General features: G+C 36.1%; 1 protein-coding gene across 1 annotated transcript in view; it reads right to left on the minus strand.

The window, feature by feature from the left end:
- Positions 1 to 24,336, minus strand: part of PCDH11X (protocadherin 11 X-linked) — a gene marked incomplete at its 3' end in the record, with an annotated part of 455,558 nt that extends 431,222 nt beyond the window's left edge. The window contains exons 1-2 of the mRNA XM_082004273.1: positions 23,503 to 24,336; positions 731 to 778 (exon numbers count right to left, since the gene is read on the minus strand). Of these exons, the coding sequence (XP_081860399.1) occupies positions 731 to 778; positions 23,503 to 24,042 (588 nt within the window). The 5' untranslated portion in view covers positions 24,043 to 24,336. The remainder of the gene's footprint in view (positions 1 to 730; positions 779 to 23,502) is intronic.
- Positions 24,337 to 24,946: the final 610 nt, after the last annotated feature.

Genomic DNA, 24,946 nt, shown 5'->3' on the forward strand with positions numbered 1-24,946 from the left:
TTTTAACAAATGCATTTTCTAAGAACAGACAGTTCTCCCATTATAAACGCTTGAAAAAAAGATGAAACAGTCAAGAATCATATTTTTAAGATTATAAATATCTAATTCTCTCCCTACGAGCAAAATCCTGAGAGAAACATGAAGAAAAACCTTCAGGATTAAATTCTTGTGGTTCTCTTCCTGATGTTGAAGTAAATGGCTCTATCATCATTAAAACCTCAGTGAAGTGGAAATTTCCATTAGGGTCAGATTGTTATTTTGACTGAACTGTACCTCAGTCACCACATTATCCCAGTGATCTGAAGGTTTCGTTCACACTAGGAAGGATATGAGTCCATAGTAAAAGCGCAACAGATAATTAACATTTATATAGTACCTTTCGCCATTAAAATGACTGACTTAAAAAAATACCTGCTATACTACCATCTTCACCACTACAGAGGGATCGCAGTGAGAAATAAAAAAAAAGGTTGACTTTTTAAAACTCAGAAGACAGTTTAAGCAATGTAACCCAGCTATTTGAGGCAAAACAAGGTTATGCCCATCTCAGAGACAGGATTAGCTTTAAGAGGCTCTGGCCCTGATCACAGGATTCTTTATCAGGGCAATAAGCAACTCTTGTTACCTTATTCAATTTTCGTAACATCCTTTTCAGTTGGTTCATGCACACAGTAGTCTCTGAAATAATAAAACTGGTATTCTTGTTGAACACTCCCTATCGTATATTTACCTGATCGTTTGTAATGGATCCAAATGTCCTTTTCGGAGCTGTTTTGGGCTGTCATGTAAATAAAAAATTAGAGAGGTTTTAAAAAATTGTAACATTTAGGTAGATTAATAAATACAAAAACAAAAGACACATAGACACTTGAAGTGATAAGCTAGAAAAGCTTCCAGTATTATGGACAGGACTGCATGTGACGAAAAGCACCTAAAGTCTACACATAACTTGCCTCTAGACATATATATTGCAGTATCACAGTATCTTGTCACAGTATTTTATTAAAACCTTGGGGTATTGACTACCTGGACGTTGTAATGAATGTTCTTTCAGGCCACAAATTGTAACATGGGCTTCATTGTTAAGAGGCATGGGAAAAAAGAGCAGGTTCTGGCTAATACTGATAACAGTGGCATGGACTGTTTTGTCCAAAACATCTCATGAACTTACACTTGCAGACCAGTGAGTTGATAGAATGTAGTAATTTCTCAAAGAAATAGGGAAGAGAAAGAATGTTGTGCTAAATAACCATATAAAAATGACTGCTTGAGATACATAGTACTCTGAAATTAAGACACTATTAGTGGTTATTTCTTAAAACATTACAAATTATATAATTGTATATGGTAACTATGAATTGATAACCGACAAAGAATAGCTCAACACCATCCTTAATCTTCATTCAAGAAGAGTATTCTGAACTTTTAGAGAAAAACACAGGAATAAAGACAGCTCACTGTTTTCTGTCTACAACTTCAACCTATACATTTTATTAATACTTATCTTTATGCACTGTCAATTACAAACACTATAGGATGTATGCCTTTTGTTCAATGGAATCTTAAATAAAAGTCAAGGCCTAGACAACATGCATATAATGAACTTTTACTAATGTCCTCCGGTAACTCATCTCAATGAATATTGGCAACAAGCCAGAAGTGCACACCTATTAATTACATGTCAACAATCCTCTTGAAATCAGCTAGTTTAATTATTTCTAAAAATCTTACTATGCCTAAAAACTAAAATAAGCAGATTTAGAGTGACTAAATTCTAGCAGGCTAAATACAGCAATACTAAGAAATAAAATGAACAAAATGTTAAGACAAAGAAAAAAAAAATCAGCTTCCCATTAGGAAGCAATTCAGTAATTCATTAAAGTTATTACTTAATAATAAAACCTTTGGCTGAAATTCAGTCTTGTGTCCAAAGGACCCTAAAATCTTTCCAGAAAGTCCAGAAGATAATGCATCTGTTTCCTAATTGCTAGTTATTTCAGACATGGCAACACAGGAAACCTTTGCAGGTCTCCCGCAAAATTACAAGATAGGTCCCAGCCACTGTCTCCTTGTCTGTTTTTGACAAGACATATGGAACTGCTCTATAGCTGTAGTGATATGCTAGGAAAGAGAATATAGTAGCACAATTTCAATTCCTAACACAGAAAACTGGACAACAGTTATACAGTGGACAGCATTTTTAATAAGAGCTGAAAATTCAAGTTGCATTTTTCTTTCCATGATGATACTTTGAATGTGAAAATGTGAATTCCCAAAGCCAAGCTAAAGCCTTAAGCAGAAAATATTCTACACAATAGGCAATAATGTATGTAAATTTCTGTAAGAGGCACATGTTAGTACACTCAGGTCTGTAATATCGTGAGTGTTGTAGCTCTAATAACAGTCCCTTGTCTTCTATTACTTACACAGTGTGCAATTAATGTGTTCATGCATTCTAGAAGATTAAAATTTGTTGGACAGCTGTCCTCCTTAAAGACTGCAGTCACCCTCACCACATCGCACAGCTTACAACCTAAATTTACTTGAAATACGTGTTATTAATCCAGTTACTTTATGAACTGAGTGACAGTACCTCAAAAGATAAAATTACAAGGTAAGAAGGTTTTATTATAATGCAAAACTCAGCAGATGCAAAGTTGCTTACATATTTCAAATACTAACTCTTTGTCAATACAGCTACAGACTTTCAATTTGTAGGTCAAGATTCCTATGAGTTTTGTTCATTTCATAGTTTTCTGTTAGTCTCACACAGTTTCACATTGGTTTCCTTTCAAGCAAGCCAAAGCTTAGCTCTGAATAAACTGAACTTACAGGTTCAAATCCATAGTAAAAGGAGGACTTGGAAGCTTCCAATCATGCATGAACCTGAAGTAAATTCTGTGCATTCAGAATCCTAATTAGCTCCATCCCTACATAAAAGTTAAGGACATCATTTATTAGTAATATCTATATAATAACATGCTATTTTTCCACCTCCAATTATGAAAGAGCTTCTACAAATGTAAAGCGCTGTCAAAGATTTCCTCTCCATATATACAACTACACAGAAAACTTCACTCATCCTCTATGAAGCAGACAAAGCAAAATGCTATAGTCAGGATCAATAGAACATAAAAATAATAATGAACAATTCCATGCTGGAAAAGAACAGTAAAAAGTATAATATGGAATGAAGAACCAGACAATCAATGCATTTAATACTGATTTTCTGAAGGAAAAAAGGCTAGGAAGTATACCTAAACACAAAATTACTTCCTTGGAAATCTGAATTTAATGTTACTGCAAAAAGACTGCAACGGTTCTAACATCATCACTTGAGCCTCCTTAATCCTTTCAGATTATTTGTTCCTTTCTGCAAAGAGTTCCTTTCAATCTTGTCATATTCAGAACATTGTCAACTTTATCTTCTAAGACAGCTAGATATAGATAGATAATTTTTTCTAAAACGGAGTATTTTCGCATCCTCCTCAATTCTTGGCATCCAGTTCTCAGAACATATTTGTTAGATCATGTTCACCTTCATGAAGTAGAAACGATTAGAGATGCAAATACTGCATTTTTAATATATTTACTTATTAATATTTTTGCTTCCTTAATTCCTCCAGTCTACACTTAAAGCAAGCCCAAATCTCTGTACTAAAATGTGTTAATGTTTTTAATCTACTACTTTTACAAGGGTGAGAACATGGAGAGCTGTAAAGTAGCAATACACTCACTTAACTGCTCTCTGCTGAAATCGTGCCGTAATAATGTTTTCAACTCCGCAACAGGTTTCAAGAGTAATTCTCTTCCCATACCATATCCTTGGATCTGTGAAATGCTGTTTCAACTTTTTTTTTTCCCCTTTTTCTCCACACACCTCCCCCCCCAATCAATCTTCTCTTTTGAACCATGGCTTACAACTTTTAAAAAATGAAACCAAAACTCAAACGAAAACAAAATCCAGAAACTTTTATTAAAAGTTCACTTCACATACCTCTACAAACAAGGGTAGGAGTTACGGTGTATGCACTTTACTGCGTTAATATGATATAAAATTACCAAGATAATTGCTTACAAAAAAGTGGCAGCAGGAACTGGGCTGTCACTTGAATAGTTTCGCACAGTGTACTGCAGAGATATAATTATATATTTCAGCAAAATACACAACTGCACCACAAAACTTTAAGGAATTTATCTCCACAATACTCCTGCTATATAAACAGTTGTACAACTATTTAAAGATGGGAAACTGAAGTACAGAGACACTTTGTCTGTTGTCCAAGGTTTGTAGTTCATTTGAAAGACCCAGCCGCTTCTGAATTACCAATCAGGCTGCAAGCAGGACAATGTTTTAAACTAAATTTTAGATCTTTACACCATAAACAAAAGTTCTTTCATTTAGAGATACTCTTCTCAAAAGAAATGTCCATAGCTGCAGGTAAGGCAATTGGGGAAGTAACCTCCCTCTTAATCTCCTCCTTACAGTTCAGAAATATTCTGAGACATCCTACTGAACAGGAAACTACATTTTCAATACACCTGAGAGTGTTCAGATTAAGGTATTAAATATGTTTGAGCTTCGCTCTGAATTCCCATGTTTCCACAGCTAGATAAAGCTCCAGATACCCAACTTGTACTTCAGTATATTCTCTGTTTGGAATGACACTATAGACATATAATGAAGACAAAAATCAGGTTTTTTATTAGGCAACAATATATTCAACACGTGAATTTTTATATTTGCATTATATACATGTGACAGTTACGTATTTGCTCAATTTCCTAGTTGAGAATAGCAACAGGAACAGAACAAAGTACCTCTAAGAAAGAGAAATAAATGAGTATATTGTTTAGTGATGTAATTCTCTAATGCATCACTCTTTTTGGAGGTAACAGCTAACAGTTCTGTATTGCTGTGCAGAACATCTCCTAAATCACAACTTCATTTTGCATGGACAGCAAAACAAGGTATCTTAGGCTCCTAATCGCACATTTTAGAGCTCTCAGATGAATGCTGACTGGGTGTTGGAAGAGTGTGAACCTGTAATGCCCTCCTATTCACTACCTGCTCTATAACCAGATCACTACAGAAAGAAAGCAGGCAGAAAGAGATTAAAAGCGACTGCCACTTGTATGTAAGAAAATAGAAACAACTGAGATGTTTCTGAAAATTCCTTTACCCTAAAGCAGAAATAAAATAGACAGAAACTTTTGTCAGGATTTGTTAGACGAGTACAAGTATTCGCAAACCAACGTTCATTAAATTAATGTATTGTTATTACCTCATTTCCTCCTATACACACACAAAACCCTCAAAGGTGCATGATTCCTTTAATACATGGCATCTGCATTAAGACAAATCCATATCCTAACCTCTGATACTGTACTTTTTCCAATAAGTTATTCAGCAAGATTATCGTATTTGATCTGAGGCCCTTTTAAACTAAAGTTCAGCTGTGAGCAAAACCATTGTATCTTCCTTTTAGGTTTGCATTTTCAGGAAAAATCTTGACAAAATTTTCATCTATATGGCATGAGTATCTCACACGCACCGCCCTCCTCCCCGCCCCACCCCCCCGCCTTTTCAGGGACTGTAGCATCCCAAAACACAAAGAAAATAAACGAGTAAGATAACGTTCTCTAGATTTACATCACAAGGACGTTCTTTCACATGCAATGTGAAATATGCATTTATGATTGCATTCTGAACTTTGACATTAAAAAAACATACAGTCTTAATGCAGAAAATTCACAATCTGTGTGAGCAAAAATATAACAGAATGAGAAAAAAGCCAATAACATAGAGTTTACTACTTTCATTTTGAGCAGACTTCCCCAGACTTCACAAACAGAGTTTAAGAATAGTAGGCCTGTTGCAAATACTGCTGAAATGAACATGACAGTAAGCCTTTCTCAAGACTTCCACTCTTTGCACAGTTTTGTAAAACTCAAAGGAAGAGAAAGTTTGTGTGGGACATTTAACTACCACGGGATCTTTTTTGCTTTGGAAAGAAATGAAGCTATGCTTTTCTAAATAATGAAAACTTATCCTTTTGCATTATTCAGATAAAGTAACAGTGGAACTACCATATTAAACTGTAAAGTACATGACATACATAAGTGCAAGATGCCACTTCACTACACATTGGAATAAACAATACTGCAATTTCAGAGTAATAAATCAGAGACAGTTGCTGAGATGTAGAGACTGCCAGTAAGTACTAAAAATAGCTTCTGAGAGACCGAATTCTAAAACGCATTAAATAAAAGTCTTTTCACCACATTGCTCAGAGAATGTAGGGGATAAACCAAAAATGTATTTTCTGGTGCTGGATTTATCAGGAAGACAACTTGTCATCGTCTTCCTCCTCCAGTGCTACTGATTCCTACTTACCCGAATCAGTAGAACAAATGCAAGATAAAAAGGAAGAAACATTTCCTTACTGTAAGGCAGTAATTTGACTCTAAAGTCAATTTTGAAAAGAAATCTCATGCTATCTGTGTGTATTGAAAGTTCTAGCATATAAACGTCATGACTTTCTATTTAATAAGTTATATCCCTAAAACGAGAAAATCCCAGGTCTGGATCCACTCAGAGTTCTTTCCTGAGGTTAATTCAATCACTGCCCTAAAACAGATGTTTCCAAATAACAGTACACATACTGTTTGTGGTACAATAAAACTTCATAATATGCACACAGGAATTGGACCTTCCTTAGTGGAAAATATCGACAGCTTTTGGGCAACCAACATAATCTCAACTACCAAGGTGTCAATGTGGAAAACAAGAACTGAGAACTTTCCCTAGATTCTTCATGACTACTCCACCATGATAATAACCTCAGGTTAAAAGAACCATCGCAATGCCCACAGAATTAATCTTCCTTTGAGACACTTGCTAACAAAGACGGCATCTCTAAGCCACATACAGGTTAGAACTAGGAAAACGGTTGCAAGAAAGCACCCTCTGGGGATGATAGCACGCTCTGAATACTTCAATGAGAATTTTAGCCTTCATGTTCTAAAAATGTGATATAAACAACTGGATCTACCAAATCAAAACTATTAAAATAAAACAACCTAAAATCCAGCAAAAACGTAAGTTAACTTATGGCCACCCACTGGGAAACTGACCATCAACATAGAAAAGGAAACACACCTCCAAAAATTTAACTGAAACACTCCTTAAACAATTTTTAACTTTGACACAAACACTTAGCCTACACCTTGATTTTTACACTTAATTTATATTTCTCTATTTTGAAGGGTTTAACATATTGTTAGGATTCTTGTGTATTAAGGTATTAAGCTATGAACAAGAGTTCAACTTCGTATGTTTATGAAGCAGTGAGATAAATGAACAGTTGATTTTGAAATCAAAACTTTTGTTAGGCACATTACTATTTTTAAAACATGCCTAGGTCATTCTACCAACTAATACATCTGTCATTAGACATTAAATTCACAGATACTGAAATAAGACAAAACAAGTACTCTCCAAGAAAGGATTGAGGCAATTTGTTCATAGAATCTGCAGGACTGCTCACTACAACAAAATTTTCAGCTGTCACAGATTCACAATTGAGAGCCCCAACTCAAAATCCTAAGGTGACACTATAAAACTACTTGCGAAATTTGTTATGCATTCTACCTAGGGAGTCAAAACTCAACTTCCACCCTCAATTAACTTTATCATAAGACATCATAAGATGAGGCCTACTGTGGATATATATAAGAACCCATTATAAAATGTAAAATTAAATGAAATCTGTTTTGAAATTCAGCATTACGGCTTTTAAAAACACAGCAAAACCTAGACCAAATTAGTGAAAGTGAGTATGACAGCTGAAATGACAGAGCTTCCAAGAGGGCTAAGCATTATTGAAGTTTTTTCCTTATTATGCTCTTAGGTCCAATCTGATTAGTTCCAACAGCTGCCCAGTAGGAAAAGCCAACCACTCTTTCCATAGTAATATCCATATTAACATATCTCTTTAGTTCTCAGTGATTTCAGAGGCAGGTAGCACATAGCACTATAGCATGAGCTTGTATATTTTGATTTATAGTGATACTGAATATTTCAAATGCAAACCATGTCAGAAATTCCTGATCATCTCAACGTAAGTTACTATTTTAATGCCTCTTCTGATGTAAAAAAAAACCCCTAGTATAAAAAAAAGAGAAAGGGGGAAATTCACTGTGCATAATTGTCTAATTAGTCGGGTTTTTGTTAGAGACTGTCCTGGTTTTGTCTGGGATTCTGGAACAGAGTTACTTTTCTTCCTGATAGCTGGTATAGTGCTGTGGTTTGGGATGAAAATAATGTTGAGGCAATGAGTAAAAAAAAGCAATTTTCTTTGCTACCTTGCTCATGAAAGTCAGTAGCCTGAGTATGCCTGTAGCATATGCTATGCTGCGACAAATACGTAGTTGACCTTCAAACTAATATTCAAAATAGTTTCTGAAAGTCTTCACTCCTGTTTATAAGAACACTTCTAATATTACCTAAACATTAAAAAAAAAAAAAGAGCAATGAGGACACTGGCGGTTTTACCATTTCTTCTAGTCCTATGAATGTCAGATACGATTTACACACACCCCCCTCCACTTATTGTGAAAGTTTTCAAGCCTGGGAGTGAGATTTTCAACCAAATGGAATACTGAGTTATACGCTCATACACCAAATAATTCTAAAGTTATTATCAAAGCTAATCATAGATATGGAATCATCAAAAAAACCCATGTTCTAATTCCACAAAGGTACATTCACCGCTTAGAGAGCCTTGACTGTTCTTCCAGTTCCTTAACATGGGAAGACTCAGGAGAAAACCTTATTCCTTGAGTAGTCTAGTTTTCTGCCACAGCACAATAAATTCTTCTTATAATCTCTGGCCTTTACTTCTCATCTTAGCTCAAGAATATATATTTCAAATATGAAGCAAATTAATTTCATTTCTACTTAATCTAATACAATGGACATGCTTATTTGTAAAAAATGTGTTTGCACAGTTTCTGACCATGAGCCTATGAAAAACTACATGTATTTTTAAGTAAAATAATAAAATTTAATTCCTTCATCACTCTATCCGAAACACATTTCAAAGACAGGGCTGTTTTCATAACATAACAATGTCACCAGTGGACTGATGCAAGCAGAGGCTAAAATAAGTGCTCGTTACATGATGTAGTTTCTAACACTTTGCCCATATTCCAAATGCTCAAATTTTACAATTTACAATTTTTACAAAATAGGTTCAAAACCCAAATGGAGAAACTGCACATATGAAAAAAATCCAGGTAAAAGTATCAGAACCGTCACTTCTGGATAAGAAATCTGAGACTCTCAAATTGGTGGAAGCTCAGGATTAGCTTGGGAAAATAGGCTTGTACTGTTCTTAAGAGTCTCTCAAGCCTGATTTCAAGCATTAGAGACAGGATACAAGATCCGATGAAACTCATTTTTGTCCAGCAAGGCCATTCTCAGCTCAAGTCAGCATCATTCCCATCACTTGGCTATAAGGAGACGTCACAGAAAGCAGAAATGACTCATTCACAACTACTCTGCAGGCCAGTAACAAAACCACAGTGAGCCATGGCTGAGTTCAGTAACCCTCAGAGATCACATCACCAGAGTACGCAATACATGTGTTACAGAAAACACGAAAGCACAAATACTACTGGTTTAGATACCATCACAAAATGAGAACAGGATTTCAAGTTAACTGTACTCTTTTAGAGAACTGCCTAGGAAGTTTGAAAGAAGCCACCACTGTTTCTCATACAGCACTGCTCTAAACAACAAAAAACTTCTATTCAGATAGCTCTTTTATTCACTCCAAACTGATCTTTTATAGAAGTCATAAACATTGTAAATAATCATCCTTCCACCCATACACCACAGCACTAGAAGACTGACCATTGGAATAGTTTGTGTCCTTTCTATTTTTTTATTCAGACTCTTCGAACAATTTTTTATTTTTCCCTTCATTATGATGGAAATGCACACACTTTTGCCTTCTAGGACCCCATCCTCACAAGCAACATTGTTTGTGGGTTTTGAAACAGAAACACCACAGAAACAAAATAGATTCTAGTGCTGTCATTGTTTAGTACTTAGAAACAATTGGGCTGCCAGAGATAACAATTGGAGACTTTGAAAACAGAGACAAGGAAAGACCGAAAGGACAAAATTCTGGCTAAGATTCATATGTGAAAGTGTACAGCAAAGGTCTTAAAAGTCTTAACACAATCTGAATAATAACAAAAACATCAGAACCAGACATTAAAACACACACTAACTTTTTTTTTTCCCTTAACTTTGTCAAAGGTCCCATTAGGCATTCAACTTAATTGCCAAGAACTCTGGATGATACTGGCAGTTGAAGGTTTAAATTATTCCAATGACAATTTTTATGAGTAAGAGAAAACTACTCAACTACTTCAAAAGTTAAAAACCCCATAAAATTAATGTAAAATCTTACACAGAACTAGATAATCTGTAAACTTCAAGGAACTGATTCATGTTCTGGTATTTTTACAAGCATAGCAAGTATCCTGGATATTCATCTTGGATGAGTATTTCATTTACATGAAACAATGAAAGGTGTGCAACACTGATGGAAAGTAGGAAAGTTCTATCAATCTTTTATGGTCTATTGGTAAGACTGACTTTCAAACTACGATATTCACACTTTGTGTTGCCTTTCCCTATAAGGGTCAATTCACCAATGGAAAATACTAATACATAACTGCCAGAATACTATTTTCAAGTTACATGGGAAACAGGATGGGGAACAAAACAGAAGCTACTACTTCGTTTATACCTTTAAACGTGCTACAACAAATAGGTTTGAAAAGTCCCTAATGGAAATGAGGATGAAAACTATATGGCAGGGGTTAAAGGGAACAAGAAAAAGTAATCTCAAGGTGAAAAAGCCATATGATATCCCATTCTGAAAAGAGGAGGAACATTCCGACTCAAAAGGGGGAAAAAACCCAAACAAACAGAAAGTGTCAATTTGCTTGATAAAGCAAAGAGAAAAAACTACAATTACTTGACTTTGGAATATCAGCAATAACCAAAGCAATAATACACATCACATTAATAGAGCCAACAATTATAGCGCAATGTGAGAAAAATGTATTTCAATACTGACAGCTGACAACTCAGAATTCATTCCTTTTACCAATGTTTCTTTTTGTTTCTTAAAAATTGACTTAAATGCTCTTTGCTACATGTCCCAGCTTCAAAAGCTCTATGGGACTTCAGCATTCAGACCAATTGTATTTTTAGGCTAGGGAATATAAGTTACTTTGTAATAAACCTTTCTTTTGCAAATAAAAATAACCACACTAATGCAGTCAAGTGCCTCGATCATGGTTGACACTCGATTTAAATGTATGTTTTGATAGCTGGAAGAATATAATTTTGGACTTACCTTTTTCTCCTCCCTGTACTTCCTCTTGAAAGGAAGAAAAACATTACATACAGTGTATTTGGGGGAAAACCAGCTAGGATTATAGGAAAGATAACAGCCAGAAACCTAGAGGTCATATTTGATCCCTAACAACTGTCACTAACATCAAATATTAGAAAGCTAAAAGCAAATCTAAAATCAAGACCACATTATTATTGTAAAATATTTTAATTGTGTATTTTATGACAACTAAAACCACAAAAAACTCAAACTACCTCTCCTATTTCCAAAACATATCTTAAAAACTGGAAATATTCATCCTTCCCAAAAGCAAAGGTCAATGAAAAGTGAGTTGGACAAAAGAAAAATCTGAAAGTTTTGTGAATATTATCACTCACCTTTATTTTTTCCTTTACTGAACATTCTGAAAATAGTAGGTTTTTTGATCATCTCATACATATATGTGAAAAAGACAACTATTCATTAATAACTTGGAATTGTTAATAATAATAACTGGAATAATTTTAGGATTTGCATGCAGTCTGCTGGAAGCCTAATTCAAGGTTTCTCATGATAAACATCCAAAATACAAGTAAGATTTGTATTGCTGCATCCATTACAATAATTAAAGGAAGCAGAAAAAAAAAATCCTCGCAAAAGTATTCTGAAAGCAGAATTGTTATGGATCCAAAGAACCTTTACATTCCATGCAGCAATAGAGGGTACAATTAGCTAATTTTCTTCTAGAACTTGCAATAATTATTTTTAATTTGGTAAAAAAAAAAAAAAAGGTCTTCAAATATAGTATGTTTCATGCTTGGATGGTGATGGCTCTTGCTGCCTTTGGTAATAAGGTTCTTATTTAGTAATAAACAATTTTACTGACAAACTTTTTAACTAAGAAAATTATCAAAAAAATTAAAAATCCTCTTGGATTTTTGGATGTCTTTGGACCTCTTGGATGTCAGGTTCAGGTCAGTTTCACTAATATAATTAATAAATAAATGGTCTGAAATTCAGAAACCTATGTCAGGTCATTCTTCAAAGATAAAATAGGGGCCAAAGAAAAACATCTTCATTCATAGATACTGACACTGAATATATAAAAATAATGCACCAGCCCAATGGCAGTAAATTCTCCGGGTATTCTGAAACGGCTCCTACCTATTTCCTTTGTGACATACAACATATGAAGTATTTAAAATATTGCAGATTTTGAGACAGTAGTAAAGATTATGGCTGCAGTATAATTTGTCTTAAGTACACTGTTAGCAACCTGCCAGAATAAAAGATGTCCTATATATAAATTTGCTAAACATATATAGTCTAAGCCACAGTTATTTCTTTTACTGCATTTGAGGAAGAGTTCCCAGAAGATGTAATTTGTTAGCAGTGTTCTCACCTATCAGATCTGGGGAAAGATAACAGCCGGAAACCTAGAGGCCATATTTGATCCCTAAGTATTTTATGGGCCCCAATTTATGCAAAGCAGGTAGGACGGATCAATTTTCAACAGCACAGGCAAGAGAGACACAATGAAATCATGTGAGACTTATCACAGAGTCAAGAACAGGCTTACACACCACTCACTGGATAGCTGCAAGATCAGCGTGTGTCCTGCTAGCTGTATTTGTCAGCTCAAAAAAAAAAAAACTAGACAAGTAAACAGTTACAAATACTACTCCAGGAACAATGTATGAAGTAGTTATCTGTTATGTAAGAACTTACTAGTAAATACAGTAAAACAGACAGACATTTATGAAATGGCAGTTGATGACTGCATGGGGATTCCCAGACCTAGCACTGAAAAACACAATAACCCAGAAAAAAAAGAATAACAGAGCAAGCGGCTCCGTGGTGCTTAGCTGCTGGCTGGGGTTAAATCACAACATCCACTGTGGCACCACCTAAATCTGTTACCATTTTAAAAAAACTGCAAACAACTTATTGTGGTAAAGCTCCACAATTACAAGTAAGCAAACAGCTACTACCTTGTTGGAATGACACACAGGTTACGGAATTATGAAAACAACTGCAAACAGGAACATGTGATGAAATCTGAGGTCCCTAAAATTCTTGCAAGTTTCCTGAAAAATCATCATCAAGTCATGAAAACTTAGCAGAGATCTGCCAAATTCTTCACTCTTCTCTATCCTTGCACTTTTCATTACAATGTAAGGCATCAAGAGCGTCTTAATACACTGGGAAAGCACACAGTGGTGTCATCATCTTCACCCGAGTACTTCAGTGTCAAGTTTGGGGTTCATTTCTATATACAGTTTTCAAAATGGTTCTAATTTTAAAAACGGTGTATATGGGTTAAACAATTATCAAGAGCTGTGTTTGTATTTGATAAAAACATTTACTCCTCAAAAGCACTGATAAATTTAATTCATTTCAGACTGTGAAGGTATGGATTTTTCAAAGACTGAACTTCTACGTTAAGATTGTCATGAAGAAACGTAAACATAGCTGTAACAATTACAACTTCAATTTAAATTTTTTTTATTTACGTATATTTTTAAATATAGCCCCCAGGAAAAGTGTGAAATATGTTGAGACCTAGTGTACACTTCTGCTATCCTAATTCAAATTAATTTTCCAAGTAGTGACATACTTTTAACACAAGAAATCTACATGCAACTGTAACAGCAGCATACTCTGTACTGACACCCAATTGAAGCTGATGTCCTCCTGCTTACATCTTGTAGAAAGTAGAAAATAGAGAGAGTAAAATCAAATAAATAGTTTCTTACCCTCTGAAACCAAGGAGGATTTTGTGACAAGCATAACATGAGGAAAAATTAAAGACTGAAGACACCTTCTACTGAAATCAAATGAAGTCTTGATCAAGTCACCAGTAAAACTCAATCATGGCTTCAGTTTTAGCTTTCAGAGAGATATTCCTAGAGAATTTTACTGTTTTTCTGCAGGATTCTGAAATATTTAGCGAATAATTTTTGCAATTAACTGGTGGAAAAAAACCTCATCTTCCATGATCCTTCAGCACTTTTTAAAATATTTTTAACTGTCTACATTCACATGCTTCATAACCCTCACAAGTCTCAAATTCTCTTAAGCCACACTTATTTTGAGCTAGAAACACTGACTTGTTTCTTTCCTCCAAGTAGTTCATAAGATATAGCTATCTGAAACCAAGTAAGTACACAAACCGCCCCCCCCCGTCCTCCAAGTAACTATCACCAGCATCTAAACCTAAAAAGGGCAAAAAGAAGTTTTCAGTATACTGTTGCTTACGTGAAACCTTCAAAGACCTTCAGAAAGTTCAGTTAATGAGTGAGCTTACTTTAGAACTTGTAACATACAAATGGCATATGGAAAATGCTATTTCTGCCATCTATTGTACACCTGTAGTCAGTTCTGACATTGCATTAGAAAAAAACCCCCAAATTAAGTCAAGTTTGGAAAAGCCAGTTGAACATGAAATAAGAGTTAACTTATTTTGAACATGACAGTTAATACTTTTCTACAAATTTTCCTCAGAAATTAATTACATTTTCATTGTACAGTAAAAATAAAAATTCACATTAGGATACTTCAATGTAACTACTTAAAAATATGGCACACTTTTTGTAACTTGGCTTGACATTACATATTTGCAGTTCCAATAACATGCATATATGCAAACCAAACTATAATTTTATTGAGATACAGGGGGATTTTGTTACTGCTTTTATTGTGGTTTACTCTTGAGAGCATTATAGGTTGTGTAATTGCCAATTTCTTTCTATACAAATTAAACTGAATTTTTTAGTCAATGTATTTTGGGAAAATATTAATTTCCAGGTGTTGTCTATAGTTGGTTTCAAGAGGACTATGTAAACAAACCTTTAGTCTATTATGGTCAGAAAGCATCACCACATCTGTGCTAACTAGCATACTGATCTGTCTGAACATCAGCAAAAGACAGTATTCATGTAAGGTAGATGAAGATCTCTGACAGATTTATGCCTTCCAGCTTGAGTCTATCATCCTTCCCACACAGAGACATGCTAAGTTATATATTCTTGTTTCATGACAGCTAGTGTGAAAATCAGAGCCCTGAATGCAAAAAGATACCCCAACTTGTCCCTCACCCTAACTCACTGAGCTTACCGTGCCTGGAAGCAAGACTTTCTCCTTCAGTCTTCTGACAATCCCCCAAAGGGATGTCAGGACAATGGAACCTGACAGTTTTACAGTAATAACGCCATCAACCACCCTCAAGGAGCCTTGTATCAACCAGGAAGCAATGACTGTGACTCTTGACTCACTACCACCAGTCAGTAGCAGAGTTTTGTCTACTTAGAGACTCTAATTCACAACTGTAGGAATGCAAATCAGGTATTCTCCCCTTTAAAAAAAATCAGACCCAGTGACTTTTTTAAAACAATGTTCACAGACGACCACTTATCTCTCCAGGTATTTCTAGGCAATATTTTTATCCTACTACAAAACCTTCTCATAAGGATTATATACTTCGATATTGAAGTGGGCCTACAAGAAAGCTGAACTGCTATGAACTTCTGTGTAGCTGAAGACTAACTTTCAAATCTAGCCCTGTGGTACATTACTACTTCATGAGTAGAACAAAACAGAGTAAAACAATCCTAAATTACTTGGAAGGTAGGTGCATCAAGATTTAACAGAAATCTGCAATGGCACTTCAACCTCTGCAAATGTGTACTAAAGGAAATAAGTCTTATGAACAACACCTATTTGTGAAGTTGGCCCATCTCAGCAAGTAGTATTCATAGCCTTCAAGGGACTGCTGAAATTCTTGTTACTTCAGACTGTAATCATCCACATCTCAGTGGAAAAGACAAGGAGAGGGAACAACCCATGTGAAAAAAACAATTTTACAAAATAAAACAAATACACTGATCTTCTAGCAGTAACAGGGAAAGGCAAAGATATTTCAGTTCTGACCTATTCCCCACTGCCACTGTGGACTTAGGAAGAACGTAATCAGCGTTATTCAAAAGACAGCCTGTCTCTCCTAGAAAACCTCTCTTTTCTAAGGGGCAGCTAAAAGTTACCTTGGTAAGACAACATGTCCAACTCTCCATATTTATTAAATGACAGACACGAGAGGGTAACCTTAGAGCTTGACTGGAGTGCAACTCCAGAGGAAAAAAATTTCTAAATCCATTTCTGAGCTCCCTAAACCTATTAACTTCCCCATCTATGCTGGCACATGAAATGGGAAAGACGACACAATACCGTTCTGCAAATATATGAAGTATAATCCATATGAACCATTACAATGAAGACAGAAGTTAACCTGTCCTGCAAAGTTATGCTGAATGAAATCCCTATGCTAATTCAATGAAGGGACTCTGAAGTAAGAAAAACCAGCTACCGCTCCATCCAAGCAGAAACTCAAAATCTTAGTCTAAGCTACATGTCTGTTGGAGGGGGAAAAAACAACACACACAAAACCAACAAAAAAACAACAAAAAACCACACTCAAATGCTTTTTTTAACATGCATCTTCCTCCCATCTTGTAGATAAGCACTGTCAAATCTAGCTTTTTTTTCTTTAACAAAACCATTATTTCTCAGTTTTAGCTGCAAATATCTAAGTCCTATTGTTACCTGGGACATCAATATGCATGTAATGGATTTTTGTTTCACTGTCAATGAATCTTGAAATATCACTGACCAACTATGCTTTCTCCAGTGACAGGAATGAAATACTAAGTAATTGTTGTTATTTTGTCAGGAAGTCAAGAAATTTCCTAAGTATATATGTCTGCAAAATGAAAATTCTTGGGATCTCAAATAGCCATCTTCTACAATTCAGCCACATGTCCCTTATGGAATTACTATAAAGGGTTGCTAATAAAAAAAAAGTTAGAAAATACAAAAATACTTTGCTACTAGTGGGTTACCATACATTTACAAAGGATTTTTGATAACAGGAAGAAAATGAAGTTGGAATTTACCTAATTTTATTAATGTCTAACTGCAATATTAAGACCTGACAATATTAATAAATGTGTGTTTACATATTTGTGGAACACATTTGTTAATGTGTTACAAAAAGCTCTATCTTGGCAGTTTTTTCCCAGAAGGCAGATGTTGATAACAATGACCCAGGCCTTCTGTGACCTATTTAAAGGGTCAATACAGTGTCCTCTCATGCTGCTGAAGCCTACACAGAAGAATCATCCACATAAATTTCAGTATGATTAGCTGTGGGATGCTCCCATTTGAGACTACAAATGAGGGTTGCTGCTTCAGCTTCCACTTGAAGAAATGAAAGCATTAAAAAGGACAAAAATGAGAGGTTCAAGCAGCAGATGATGATTGGTGAACACCTGTGTTAAGAAAAATGTGAGTCTGTGTCACCGTGGACTGAGTTTGCAGGGATGTTAACCATGCTTTCTTCCTTTCTATGTACTGAACAACTCAGGATGGTATTGGTGCAACATTAGAACACAGACAGGGCATAGGAAAGTTTTGTTTGTCCTCCTCAACTGTGTTTTTGACTATCAAATTTGTGCCACTGCTTAAGATACGATTATCAACAATGATTTCATTCATCTGACTCTCGTGTTCTAATTACAAATCTAGTCTCACTCTAATTTTGATTTAACTACCTTCCTAGCTTTCATTTTACATAAAACATATCTCCTTCCAGTCTTGATTTTCATAAACAGTGACATTACTTACTTGATCCAGAACTACTGTAAGGCTCAAAAATAACCTAGTTGCAAGAGTAGGCTTGAAATATGATGAAGATTTGTGATTTCGCTCTTCTATGGGTCAAGGAATTGATAAACTGCATCAAAAAGAAGGGGAAATCTTCTATTGAAAGACATCACAAGAAATCATCTACAGTTGCAAGAGGTAACTCTCCTCATCATAGGCAAGACTGATGTGTTGTGAGACTAAGTAAGAATTTATTTTGTCAGGTTACAGAAGTATGAACTGACAGCCACCAGAAGATTATTATATTATTCTAAAACGAATGCACCAGCTGCTTCTGATAAGTAAATACAGGAAAATTACTGTAATAGGTAAAAGTAATGGAAATATAACAGTAACACCAATTTAATTTCCCCCCAAACCGCCAACAGATTAAAGCAACAACCTATTAGCGCACAGGACTAGCTCACAGGAGAAAATGCTCTGCTCCTGTAAGAGCAAAGTTATGCTTCCACTCTAGTCCACTGCTAACCAGGTTGCACCTATGCAGCATCTAGTGTATACGGTATACCTAGTTCACAAGAAGTGCTAAGTAATTAATAAAAAGAAATTTAATTTAAAACATGCACTTATGTGAATCCTGTTGGAAGTGTGCATGTGATTCTCCATTACAGTGCTCCAAGCTGGAATTCTATTCAAAATCTGCTCTGAAACAGCTCCCCTTTTCAACATCTAAGAGAACAAAGAAATGCTTCACACTAAAATCTCCACAGTCAAAGCAGAGGTCTGTGACACTTTGTAAATTCTAAGTGTATTAATCAGGTTATACTAAATATTAGCTTGCCTTGAACTCAAATAAGTGTATTGAAATACTGTTATCAACAACAGCATGTAAGTATTTTTAACACTGTGGTGATATTGCCAGACACAATGGAAATTTTACATCAGTATGTTAGCAATGTGAAACATCCTGAAGAAGTGAACAAAGACCTACAGGCTTAGCTACCTACCAGGGTTAAAACAGAACATTAGTACTTGTAAATTCATCCTTAATCAGAAATCACCGCTTATTAACATTTAAGTTCAAAACCTGCTCTTGTAACCTTCTGTTTGTTAAACTACTTCTGTTTATGAATGCCTGTCTCTATTTTTCCCTTATCATCCCCAGTTTATACTTTAAGCAGTTATCTCAACTGAGACAAAATCATTGTTTTTCCATCTGGTCATTGATTTCTCTGAACTACTTGACTATCTGTCTTAGCTGCCCCTTTTACCACCTCCTACTATCAGTGTTATGCCATCTTTCTGCCCAAGCTGGACTTGGAGCTATTTCTCATTCTAGATTCTTTTTCTTTTATTTTTAAATCTTATCTAGTTAAGTTCCCCTCCCTAGTCTTGTTCATATCAAACACTGTTTACCATCTGCCATGTGAGCCCTGAGTGTCATCCTGTCCGTGATCAGCTTTGGGCATCTCAGTAGAGAAACACAATCTTTTATAATGCTACGCACAACAATTTCTTTGGGTAACAGCAAGAGGCCTTGCATTACTGTTTCCTAGGAACTACCTTTTTGGAAGGGAAGAATTTCACGTAATGTTAAAGCATCACTACTTTTAAACAATTCAATATTTATAAACTTCTACTAGAGCAACTCTTTGGCAATTACTAGTGCTATTACATTGGCTGGGTGGAAGATATTTGCAAATCGTTGCAACTCATTTTCTAAGCAAGGAAACAATAGGTACAATTCAAAAGCTATCCAAGAGACATGTTTGGATCTTCCTTTAAAAAAAAAGCACCACACAAAACCACTGCCTGCCTTAGAATTTGTCCTCCACATAACTCCTAAGTAAGTCTTACAAGAAGAAATGCAGAGGTTAAGTAAAACTGCTGTCTTTTTAGAGTTCATACACTTCAGACAGAATATAGTTGAACCACAGACACCTGGAAAATTTTTAAGTTGCAGTACCATGAAGCCATCGCATATAAGGAAGTTACTTTCTATTGAGAAACATTTTGAGAAAATGCAGGCAGGCAAAGAATACCTGAATACTAATTTGTGTGGTAATTAAAAGTGCTCTCTTGTATACTTGTATTAAGTGTATCAACTCCTGTGTTACAAAACTTCCAAATAATGCTGATCCAAAAATACAAAAATACCTTTTTTATGATGTTTGTTTTCTTCTATTTTAAAAGGATTTTTAGAAAGAGGCAGGAGATAAAAATAACATGTAAGTAAAATACCTATTTCACAAAAGAAACTGAATACAACCTTTTCCCCTCTGCTTTGAGAGGGGCAGTAAGGCAAGAGTAACAAATTGAGAAAATATTGTAACACATGAATGTTGCCTTCCCAATGAGATACAGAGTTGCTGACAATGTGCTAAAGACTGTCCTGATTTCTGCAATAACTATCCAGCTGAGTTTGTAGTGAGAAGTTTATTCTTTTTCAGAAATTGTTGTGACAAAAAATATCTATCTTCTGGTGAAATAGGCCTAGCTTCACACAGACAAGCACCACATTTTAGCTAAACTTTTTTAAAAAGTGAAATATAACCGAAGAACTTTCTCTTCATTGCACCATTTGTCAGTTTGCTATTACTTTCTCTAAAATACAGAGCAGCACATTTCATTTCATTGATGCATGCATACTAAAGCATCAGCCTCTGTGCTTCCATGAAGTGACCTGCATATCTTGTCCTCTCACACTCCTCTGCCATCCTCCAAGTACACAGCCGTGCACATCATGTTCACATCTGGTGCTTCCCAAAATTCCCCACAACACTGTCATTATCATCCCTGCCGGACTCATCCTGTTCAGAAGGGAAGACAGTTCCATGAGCAGCAGCTTACCCACTCTTTTATATACTGGTTATAAAGGGAAGGAAAAGATCATATCACAAGCCAGAAGACATTAGTATCTTCAGAATACACCCCAAAGACAAGCATAGAGTAACGCACACGACAAGTGCATTTTGGGAGAAAAGGCAAGCAACATCATCCTTGTGAGCCTGTCACCTCCCTCCTACTATTTCAGTGTTACCCAGGAAAGAATTCTCACGCACCATCACTCATCCCTTCATTTTTCATCTCCCTATTCTTCCCCAGTGACAGATGGATCTTTGTATATGCTACGTTCCCTGCCTGCTCACCAGAATCCTCCATTTCTACTACTTTTTCCTCCCTCTTACATGATCACTTTTGGTATTAACATTGTAAAAACCATGAATGGAATAACAACTGGACATTACCATTCCAAACTGTATCTGCCTTCTTAAACTGCTTCTTGGTTTTACAGATACTTTCCAAGGTATGTGAAATTGCTGGCTTATGTAAAGGCAGCGGATCCAGAACTCAAAAAGTACCTGACCAACAGACATGCAACAGACAAGTGTAATTAATTCATTTAGGAGATCTGTCTACAGGACTGTGATTTTACAAATTATTTCAGCTGCAGCACATCTAGCAGAAGAACTCAGAACTTCCAGTCCATACGCGTGTGTGTTCATTTACATCATCTCTCTTTTCCTTATGTGGCAAAAGCAGTTTTTCAGACACTTGAATAAACATGTAACTGGATTTCTTTTTATTTCTCCCTCCCCCTCAAATACTTAAAAATAATAATACAATAATAATAAAGTATTTACACATCTCTTGGTGAAACCTGGGTCTCTGGCAGACCATCTCTTCTCGCATTAGATCTTTAGACAAGGCCTTACGCCCTACACTACTTTAGGTACAAAGCTGTGGCTTGTGTTTCAGATGAGCTCCCACTTGTGTGATACAGATATGCTATCATTCTGCTGATCTGTCACATTCTGTTTCTGAACACACAGTCCAAAATTAAACTCATAGAACAAGACTGCTATTGTGGGGATCTGAACCGTTGCTCACTCAATCCCAGGGACTCACAATTCTGCTGTTTTCTAATGTTTTCTTTTCCTAGAATAACAGCACATTTCTCTCAGATACATTAACTAACATTTCTCTATTCACACCGTGTATTTATTTTGCCACTGTCCTGGTTTCAGACAGGAGAGAGCTGGTTTTCTTCACAGAAGCTAGTCTGAGGCTGTGTTTTGATTCTGGGATGAGAAAATGTTGATAACGTGCTGATGTTTTCAGTTGTTGCTAAGCAGTCAAGGACGGTCCAGCTCCTCATGCTGGCCTGCTAGCAAGAAGGCTGGGGGTGCACAGGAAGCTGGGAGAAGACACAGCCAGGACAGCTGACCCAGGCTGGCCAAAGGGATATTCTCTACCATATGACGTCATGCCCAGTACATAAACTGGAGTTAGCCGGGCGGCGGGAATCGCTGCTCGGGGATGGGCTATCAGTTACCAGGTGGTGAGCAATTGCTGTATTGGGCATCACTTGTTCTTGTACATTCCTTTGTCGGGATTATTATTGTTGTTATCATTGTTGTTTCCTTCTCTCTTGCTGTCCTATTAAACTGTTTTTATCTGAACTCATGAGTTGTTTTGCCCAATTCTCTCCCCCGTCCCACTGGAGGAGAGGGGAGTGAGTGAGCAGCTGCGTGGTGCTTAGTTGCCAGCTGGGGCTAAACCACGACAGCCGCATTTTGTCTGTAGCCCTGGCTTTTTTATTTTCTACTGCCACTGTTGTTTATTTAATATGCTATTATTCATTCCTCAGATTCCCATTTAAAATGCCAACTAAAGATTGCATGCTTCTGGACAGTTCTGGTTCGCTATCTGAAGTTAAAAAAAACACACCAAAAAACAACACATGTAGATCTGTCTCCTCTCAGTATAACCTAGGAACTTGAAGGTTTTAAAGAGGTTACTAAAAGACCTCAAATGTTGTAGTAAGTTCTTGAAAAGTTTTAAACTCCTAGGCTACGCTGACAGCAAGCAGATATATGCGGTTTGGGTTTTGTTTGGTTTGGTTTTTTTTTTTTTTTTGACAGCTAACCAGAGTGTCCAGTGAGATGCAGTTTTCTGAAAGAGATTTTTATGTCTTTGTCACTAGTTAGTATCCACACTGATAAAACTGTTTCAGGTTGTAAGCAATATTAAATGAAAGAGGGAAACAGAAACCCCCTGCAAAATATTGTTGCACTCAGCGCTGTCACACTGGTGGCAGTAAGAACACGTCTTTACTGGTCCAAGAAGACTGTTAGCCAAAGTGTACAAACAATATGAATGCTGGTGGACAATTGATTAAAACATGCATATCTGTGTAGCAGTATGATGACATACACACATACGTGAACAGCTCTCCACAAAGTGAAGGTATGATGCACTAGAATGCACTCAGTGGTATAGATTAACTTTCCAAGACAGGTATCTGCAGTGTACCACTACAGTGGAACACAGCTTCGTATTTCTAGTGGGTTGATGGGGAATGGCAACATTTGTGGGAATACAGCAACACAGACAGTAACACAGAAGCATGGAAGTAACCTACCTTGAGGAGTTCATAATGTTGAATACCATTCACACCAATGTCCGGATCGATGGCAGATGGGACAGAATAGCGAGAATTAATTGCTGTGTTTTCAGGTATAGAGATGTTAATAACCGTGGAGGGGAAGAGGGGGGCATTGTCATTTATATCCTCTATTAGGAATCTGATCTTGACCAGTCTGAAAACTTCATCAGGCAAAACAGCAACCTCCACCTCATAAAAGCAGCGATTCTCACTAAAGATGCCAGAGCACAGCTTCTCTCGGTCTATGCGATTTGCAGTTGTGAATATCTCACCAGTGTTCTCCTCCACCCGTACTAATGGTACATCCCCAGTCTTATACACAAGTTTGAACTGTAGCGGTGAGGAAAGGGCCACATCCGGGTCCAGCGTTAGGTTGAGATCCTTGAGCAAATTGCCAATGAGGACATTTTCAGGCAGTTCTTCTCGCACGGTATAATTCTTCTCCTGTGCCCCAGATTGAAATACAATACAGGCTAATAAGACTGCCAAGAGGTAGGTTCCAGACAGCAAGTCCATCTCCAGAATGACTAATAAATATTCGTGTAGAATACCAAAAGAAGCTGGAAAAAAGAAAAGAAAGAAAAATTCCTTAAAATTTACAGAATATTGTGTTCTTAAAGTTACAGAGACATGGAAAGAGTACCTTTCCTATAGCAACCTGAACTGTTTGCAAACCCTATTAGCAACACAATATTTGACTTACTTCATAAAATGTATAAAATTTCTTGCAAATTTTTTTTTTTCTTTTACTTAAAACCATTTACTAAGCACTGAGGTAAGATTCTTAGAGCTGGATCAGAACGAAAGAAAAAATACATACAAAAATCCCTATTTCCAACATGAGATTTTCCTTTTGAGCCCTCTGACACATTGTCCTCATTTTTTTTGTTTCCAAAGAAAAAAGCAGGCAAGACATTTACAAGCAGCCACGTGTTGAGAAGCAGATCTTTTTATACTGCTTGCACAGAGGTGGGAAACCAAGAACATTTGTCTTCATTTTTGTCCAAGTTTCGCATGCATAAAATTATGGATTATTATGTTAATCGCAAAGAAGTCTGGCTACTTTTATACAGGAACTTAAACAGGCAAGAAAATGTTACCTAGTTATCAAGATGGAGTTTGGTGAACTTCAGCCCACAATGGGTAGAAATCTGTCTAACACAGGGACACCAATACAGCAGTCCCTTTATTTAAAATTACAAGATCTGACCTAATCTTTGGAAGTAAACATAAATACCAGCACTCAATTCACTGAAATTTGGATTATATATGTAAAACCACAAGAGCAGTGCACAAATTCCAACACAGAAAGAGAACAGCAAAACACTGAAAGTTTTCCATCTAAAACTAAAGCTAAAAGATCTTTCCTGGAAGGAATAGTAAACTTGTAACCCTCTTAGTTCCCCAACTGCCCACCATA

Source organism: Phaethon aethereus (genome assembly GCF_964289735.1).
Source record: "Phaethon aethereus genome assembly, chromosome: 10".
Classification (NCBI taxonomy): domain Eukaryota; kingdom Metazoa; phylum Chordata; class Aves; order Phaethontiformes; family Phaethontidae; genus Phaethon; species Phaethon aethereus.